The sequence below is a fragment of the Panicum hallii genome, chromosome 8 (assembly GCF_002211085.1).
Source record: "Panicum hallii strain FIL2 chromosome 8, PHallii_v3.1, whole genome shotgun sequence".
NCBI lineage: Eukaryota > Viridiplantae > Streptophyta > Magnoliopsida > Poales > Poaceae > Panicum > Panicum hallii.
The window spans coordinates 29,262,160-29,270,633 of record NC_038049.1 but is presented as its reverse complement, the minus strand read 5'-3'; the positions used below and the strand labels follow the sequence as shown (position 1 = coordinate 29,270,633).

Genomic DNA, 8,474 nt, shown 5'->3' with positions numbered 1-8,474 from the left:
TCCAGGTCAAGTGAGGTTCTTTTCTTGTTATTCTCGGTGATCGGCACTAGCTAGATGGTTTGGTGGTATTGTTCTTAGTTAGCTATCAAGGAGGAGCCTTTGGGTGGAATGCATTGTTCAGAGTTAGAGAATGGATATCCACTAGAGAGCACTTGATTCTTGATTAGATTAAGGGGGAGCGATACCCTTGCGCGGGTGCTTCAACGACGATTAGGGGACCGTGCGGACTCTTTAATATCTCGGAAAAATAGCATTCTGACTCTCTATTTACTTTCTGCAATTTTAATTCCTAAAGTTACCATATTCGTATGGGGTTAGAACTAGGTTGTAAAACATTGGAATAAATAGGAACATACTAGTTTGTTCATTTATACATGCACATGGAATTTCTATAAAAAGAACAACTCAAATGTTTATATTAAAGATGAATATTCAGTTAAAACATATTAGAATATTGTAACATTTAGTTCATTTTGGCTTTTGCAGATATATAAATTTGCTACGCACCAAGATATACTTTTTATCTAGATACTTAGTAAAAACTGTACATCTAGATTTGGAAAATAATCTACAATTCAAAATGAAGGGAGTATTAATCTATGATTTTAACAACTTTGTCCGCGCTTGCTGGCATGTGTAACAAGGGTGATGGCATTCATTACTTTTTTTATATTGAGGGTAGTGGAATCATTTTCTTGGCTGTTGTCTTCTCAATTTTAGAGCTGCTTAATCTGCATCTTTAAAAGATAAAACACCTTGAAAAATGAATAAATAAAATAAATGAAGACTGTACTCCCTCCGTACACAAAAGAATACATTCTCGCTTTTCGATAAATCAAACAGTTTAAACTTTGACTAAAGTTATATAAAAAGTAATAACATTCATGATACAAAATAAGTACCATTAGATTAGTTGTACAATATATTTTTATAATAAATTTATTCGGAGATATAAGCGCTAATATTATTTACTATAAATTTGGTCAAACTCGAACTAATTTGACTATAATTGCATTGGACGGAGGCAGTAATAATATATAAAGAAAAAGGTATAAACGGGCCACCAAGTTCACAAACAATCCTGATCGCCGGAGCAGATAAGTACAAGCGGGCCCCTTCTCTCAGTGTCCCGATCCTATTCAACTGTGCCGCATCGGACGACTAATAGAGCCCCCCCGCTTGCCCCAGCTCTATTTAAAACGCCACCCACCCCACGCCGCAATCCCCAATCCGCCTTCCCCAATCTCTCGCCCCCGTGCGCCGCAGCTAGAAAGCTAGGGTTTCGCCTGCGATCCGATCCGTCGAGTTCACCCTCCCCACCCCGATCGATGGCGGCCGAGGGCGAGAAGAAGATGATCACGCTCAAGAGCTCCGACGGCGAGGAGTTCGAGGTGGAGGAGGCGGTCGCCATGGAGTCGCAGACCATCCGTCACATGATCGAGGACGACTGCGCCGACAACGGCATCCCGCTCCCCAACGTCAACTCTAAGATCCTCTCCAAGGTCATCGAGTACTGCAACAAGCACGTCCACGCCGCAGCCGCCGCGGCCGCCGCGTCCAAGGCCGGCTCTGACGACGCGGGGGCCGCCGCCGCCAACAGCAACGCCGCCTCCGGCGAAGACCTCAAGAACTGGGACGCCGACTTCGTCAAGGTCGATCAGGCCACGCTGTTCGACCTCATCTTGGTAAAGGCTCCGTCTCCCCCCTCCCTCCCCCCTCTGTCCATGCCTATATGGTGAAATTTAGATCTGGGATTGGTTAGGGTTCAGATTTATCCATATAGATCTGGATTGGTTTGTTTGTGGGTGGAAGCTGTCTCTACCTGCACGGATTGCGGGGATTAGGTTGTTATGGTCAATCGAATGCATCATCATAATACTGTCGGCTAGTTAATTGGATTTGGATTGTCAAATGTATTATTGTCCTATCGAGAAACTTCTATTTATATAGAGATTAGTTGCAAGGAATAATCTTTGGATATTAGAAGTTTTGTGATCTTATCTATTGGTTACATGATTGCTTTTCACAATCTGGATTATAGTCATTGGTATCTACCTTTTAGTGTTTGTTGGTAGGTCAATGCACTGCTCTGGTTCTCTTTGCCTATCATCTTTGTTGACATATTTATTCTTGATGACAGTGATACTTAGAGTTTTTCTGAAGTTTTGTGCTTTTGGTGTTACCCTTATTGGCACCATAATGTGGTTATAAGTTTGTGACATCATCCTTTATCTGTCACTATGCACATCAGATTCTATCTTTAATTGTGTTGTTACAGGAAAGTATGGTTAACCCTTTTAACTTGCAAGTTCCTTGGAAGTCTGATTTGCTAGTTTTTTTAAAGTCCATTTTGACTATTTGCACACCTAATTATTCTGTGCTAAGCAATGGAGTTAACTAACATCATATGTAATGTTTTCTTGTTATAATAGCCCTCATTTTTTGTTAATTATATGTAATAGCACTCATGTTTTTGTTGAAGCAGTATCCTGATACAGGGCACCAATACTAAATAAAGTTAAAGAGCTGGTTTCTTTTGTTGAAAAAAGTTATGTTTCAAGTTACACTACTATTTCCTTGCATTGCATGTCTGGTACCGTTGTGCCATTTTATTTATTTGTACTTTCCCTTGGTAAATCTGTAGGTGTTGTGAACCAGTTTGTAGAACTTGTTGGGTTTAGCTGTTTTGTCTTCATCATAGGATATTTTGGCATCTGTATCTCCTGTTAAATCGTTAATGATTGTAATCTCTTAAGCTTATTTCTGTTATAAATCCTCTGAAGTTTATTGTCTGATTGATAATGCAGTGAAGTTTGTTTTCTGATTGATTGCATATTCTTAACATGCCTATCTATTTATATTCTCTGATTTTGGTGAGTGTATATGAATTTGCTTTTTGCTTCCTGGTTTCTGACACCCTCTTTTTTGTTTGTTATTATTTATACCTGCACAGGCTGCAAACTACCTCAACATCAAGGGGCTGCTGGACCTGACCTGCCAGACTGTTGCTGACATGATCAAGGGCAAGACTCCTGAGGAGATCCGCAAGACCTTCAACATCAAGAACGACTTCACCCCTGAGGAGGAAGAGGAGATCCGCAGAGAGAACCAGTGGGCCTTCGAGTAGAGAGGTGCTTGAGCCCCTGATCTCTTGATGCCTAGGTTTCGTCGTACCTATTACCTTGAAATGCCTGCTTTTATGTGTCATTGTAATGGTTGTAAGTATTTTGGGAGTCGCTGTGGTGTTGGTTTGAGAACAAGTGTCGATCATCTTGGGTAAAACTGATGCTGTCACTGGTCAGTTATTCTGAACCAATTATCTCTAGTTAAATATCATGACAAGACTAAGTGGCTGCTGCCCTAAGAGGTTTAGTTCGAATTGCCATGGCATCATGTTTATTATGTTTAGTCATGTTTTATGATGGGAGTTTGTTCATAAATCTCGTGGCTGAGAGTTGTTCTTGATTAAGATATATTAATGGGATGATCTGCTATTCTATGTACTGACCAGAATTCAGGTTTGTTGTTTGGTCAGAAGTACAGTAACTAGGTGAGAATGGGAAGCAGAGCACGGCTTGGCTGAACACTTGGTTTCATTTCCTCTGTTTTGAACGGCATGGGCTCTGTTCTGCTAATTTCGTTGTTTAGCTGTCAAATTAGTTTGGATGGGGATGGGACAGGATTTGGATTGGGTGAGCTGGGATTTGTTTGGTTTGCCATAAATATGACACAGCCTAGCTGCTAATTTTGCGGTTTTGATATGTCAACGTGTAATTAGTTTGAAATTCGAACAGTGGTGGCCTTTTGAGACAGAGTCTGGGTGTATGTGCAACTATAGCATGTCTAAATATTGGTGAAATTTCTTGCATCTCTCGGGTGGTACTCTGCGCTGGTGTGGAAGAAGTGTGGATGGGATTTTCTTTTGTTGGGCTGTTTTCTGGTTCCGTTTCGGGCTTTTGAGCCAACCGATTATTTTTGTTTGTTTTTTTCCTTTTTTTCTGTCTTCATGTTTAAGTGATGGGATACCTCGATTTTCTTTTTCTTTGTGTCCTGATTTTGGGTTGAAAATTCATTTGTTGTCCTCTATTTTTTATTGTAGTGACGTGTGATTTTCCTGTGGGCTGAAAGAATGGGTGATAATTGATTGTAAAATCATTTGGATGAGTAGCTATTCCCAAATTTTGGTCACCAAATTAGTGGTCGATCAGTCCAACCCAGTACTAAAACGAACCAACCAATGAAAAAGCCAAATTTTGACGAGCAATCAAAGGGAAGTCAATTGGTCAGAATAGCTAAAATAGGACTTGGTTAGCTTGAGCACACTTTGCAACGAACAAAACACAACCTTGAAGTTGTTCCTCCGACGTAATACCTCACCCCCTAACACCTCCTGTATGGCAGTATGAGTGACCACGTCGGTGGGAAGTTAGTTTCCACACACCCTATCATCAGTCAAGTAATCGAATTCCTGTGTTGCTGTTTGATATCCATGACTAATTAGGTGAACTCCCCCGAGTTGCTGCGGGAATCTAGGGTGTAGGCAATCCTATATATTTAATTTAAATCGTTGATGTAAAAGTGCTTTCTTTTTTAGGGAATAATCTCAGTCCATTAAACCTCGGACACGGCAATATCGTTTTGCCATCAAGTCCTCAACGCCTACAGGCGGAGCTTCCCAAAACCGGTTAGTTCCATAGAGGCACTTACAACCAATCGCAGCACAGCATGCGCAACTCTATTGCATTCTCTAAAATAATGATTAACCGAAAATGAAGTAAAATTTGATATCACCATGAACTTAATCTCGCAGATGCAGCCTCCCATTGCCGATAATCTGTACCTCTGTCTCCAAAGCTTGCTTCAAAAAGTGGCATCCGTTTCCAAGACTACTTGTGTTATCCCCCTCGATACAGCCGATTTGATCACCTCCCAAGCTGCTATGACCTCCGTCTGAAAAGTGACGAAGACACCACGGTAGATAGGCACAAATGAAACCTTTCACCAAGTTACAAGTCATCATCAATTTGGACTCCGCGTTTGGTTCGGATTCAGCAGACCATCCTGGATGGAATCAGTCACAACTTCCTCGTACGATATCGAAATGAGGCATTTTTTGATGCGTTGGAAAGTTAACGACGAAAACTTTCTTTTGGTTCTGGTCCTAGCTCTAGAAAGTTCGTAAATCATTCTACGTGACCACGATAAAATGCTACGTCACTGGTTTTGGACCAACGGTCTTTGTATCGTGTTGGGCCTTAAGCCCATATTATGGGTGCCCCCTCCTTGGTCGCCCCAACCCTAGCTTCGTTCTTTTGGGTATAAACTTAGTAGCCGCCACCATATTAGGGTTCGGTTTTTATTTTGTTCTAGTTTTCCATTGAGAAGCAAACATCTTTCATTGTAACTGTGACGTTGAGTCCTTTTGCTGTGAATCAGGGCCTCCATTTTTGTTCTACATCACTATGACGATTAGTCCTTTTATGTTCAGAGCTTGAACCCTATATTCATCTTTGCTTCATACATATCTGCAATTTCAGATTGCGTGTTTATACTTTTTTGCTTGTGTTCTTCGATTCACTTGTAGAGAAAAGCCTTCTTGACGAGGTCAATCGAATTGTGCTTGGTTGATAACCAACGGCGCTGCAGTGTAATGGTTGCAGGGTTAGAATCGTGACTGATTAGAAGCCCGGATCGCCAACGTCGAGACTCCACCAATCGAATTTATCATACCTATCGGAAGATCGGGCCAGTGCTACATAAAAAAACATCCATCACAAACAGCACATGACTTGCTCCTGCCTTCACCACCTCTGCCCAAGAGTTTCTGATCACAAAACTCCATCCTCCTTCTTTCCCCTGATCCAGATACGCTCCGTCAGAGTTAATCTTCAGCATATCTCCCCTCAGCCTTTTCCAAACACTAGAACATTCGGAGCGCTTTGCTCGCCCTGTCACGGTAACATTAGAGATAGAGACGTGGCCAACAATAGAAATAGAAGTGCTACAAAGAACATTTGGCACACTTTGCACGCCCTATCATGGTAACATTAGAGATAGAGACGTGGCCAACAATAAAAATAGAAGTGCTACAGAAGTTTTGATCATTTTGTTCAATAGGAGAGAGTTTTGGTTACAATTATCCCATGAGCTCCTTGGTAGTAGCTCACAGTACACACTACATACACGTACATATTTGAAGTGTTAAGCTGAGCTCGTGAGGTTTAAACATCATATATAGGAATATGCTCTTCAATTGTCAGACAACAGATTGGACACTTCCTGTACTTCTCAGCTCAAGACCTAATACAGAGAATATATCCATTTTAAATCAGTATCAGTATGTGATAAATGATTTAAACCATTGCCCAAGCGACTGAAACATACTTGCTGGCAGGGAAGTATAAGACCATGCATCTCCCCCTTGTAGCAGATCCTGCAATGAACGTTCTTATGAAACAACGAAAAGATGACTGCCAACAAAGATGATGATCAACTTGCTAACAAGTTATAATTTGAGCCCCTAAAATGACGCGAAAGAAATTGCAAGGCAAAATTTTTGCATGGCATGCTGCTTGAAATTTGATACATCCATTTTTGTGCTAAAAAGAATGCATAATCACGTATCTCACTATTAAAGGCATTCATGCACAGATCACTGTAAAAGGCATTTTTGCAGTAGGAAGATTGCATAATCAGGCATATCAGTGTACATATAGAATGGTATCCTAAGATGATTAGCATAGAATAAATTTCCAAGGTTTTCCATTCTAGCATCATATTTTTCTAAGCCTATAGCTAACCTCTTATTAATCTCATTCCCTACGACCTTGATGACATACTCAAGCCTATGCCCTGTTGACACCTCAAAATGGCATATGAAACAAACATTTAATGCAATTGAGACCCTGCTATAATGAAAACATTGCTTCTCAGAATTGTGATAATGTGGAATTCGATACTTTTAAAATCAAACGTCTGGTATCTACTGAATTAGAATTTCTTAACTATATCTATCAGAGCAAGTTTTCAAATGAAATTTGAACAGAACGCATGAAATGATCAGTATTTCAACTGAAGGAAAAGGGCTTTAACAAAGGCCCAAGTTAATTAAAACTGAAGCAAGTTCATCCTAATTTGGGTTCTCTAATCACAGCTGAGGTGAGAGAAAAACTTTAACTTTAACATGTAAAGTTACAAAGCGACGCACATGATCACATAAAACTTTAACTTTTAACTTTTCTAAACATATCCATTTCATTTCAGATCACAAATTTGCAAGTGTGAGTATCCATTACCTAATCATCATTTCAAGACATCAGGTGCATTGCTGCATTCCATAATAGTAATCGGAACAGAAGTCACCATGGATCTCAAATTCTATGCAGTATAACCATATGCATATCACTACAGTAGTACAGTAAACACACGACCTGATAGAAGATTAAGAAGACAAATGCTCTACTTACTGTTGTCCCTACACGACAAGTATATTCAGCTAGCTAAACATAATCGAGTACTTTGCGGTACATCAAGTCGATCTCATTAGGTACCTCGTGGTATATCAGGCGCTGCAGGTCAGTATCTATCGGGTACTTTAAAAGCCAGTGCAATGCATCAGGCTGTAAGGTGGAACGAGATGAACAAGTCAGATCTGTAAAGAAAGAACAATGCACGTCTGCGCCCAGAGCTAAAGATTGAATAGCCGATGTTAAGCCATCGACTTTAGAAGCAATAATCGGACCCTGCAAGTACCGGGCTTCGATAACAAGCAAAGAAGTCAATTGCAGGTGTCTTATCAAGGTCGGCATAATGGATTCTGCAACGCGACTCAAATCAGGCAAACTATAAGGGTCTCTTGATCTTAAAAGCAAAGGTTCGACTTCTTTGCAGGTTTTTCTTGGTAATCATATCTTTCGACTTGATTTAGGATTGGGGGAAGCAGTAACAACAGGGGCATGTCTGTTTCCTTAAAAAGCCAATTTCAAGGAAGAGTTAGACAAATTGCCTTGGCACATAGCCAGATGGCAAAAGAAAAGTAGGGATGGATCTTGACATAGTACTCTTGTTATTGGCAAGATCATTTGAAGGGTACTCGAGGTCTCGAAGTTCTCTGAGATATCTGATCCGGAGTAAAGGAAAAGCTTGGGATTGGATCGGGCAATTCAACGAGAAAGGCCGATGCGATGCCATCGGACTTTAGAAGATTGGATTTTCAGACCTTGGATTACTGAAATGAAAGGGTTCATCTACGAGAAATTATTACAAAAGAAGCCGATCTACCGGCTCTGTGCACGATGGCGGAAGACCCTATGAACTACCACCAGTAAGTCCCTAAGGACTTGCGACGCTTATATGGGGGAGACGTGCTGGTGTCATCACCGCTGCTGCCATCGCCGCCGCCGCCGTTGCTACTGCTATTGCCGCCATCATCGCTGCTATGACCGGCGTTGTCGCTGGCGTCCCCGTCGTCTTCT

The 8,474-nt window shown here is 41.0% G+C and overlaps 1 protein-coding gene across 1 annotated transcript; it reads left to right on the top strand.

The window, feature by feature from the left end:
• The first annotated feature begins 1,208 nt into the window (after nucleotides 1-1,208).
• On the top strand, nucleotides 1,209-3,440 carry LOC112902653 (SKP1-like protein 1). The gene is made up of 2 exons (XM_025971801.1): nucleotides 1,209-1,685; nucleotides 2,954-3,440. Exons 1-2 carry the CDS (start codon nucleotides 1,329-1,331, stop codon nucleotides 3,125-3,127), a joined length of 531 nt encoding a protein of 176 aa, XP_025827586.1. The 5' UTR covers nucleotides 1,209-1,328; the 3' UTR covers nucleotides 3,128-3,440.
• The last annotated feature ends 5,034 nt before the right edge of the window (nucleotides 3,441-8,474 follow it).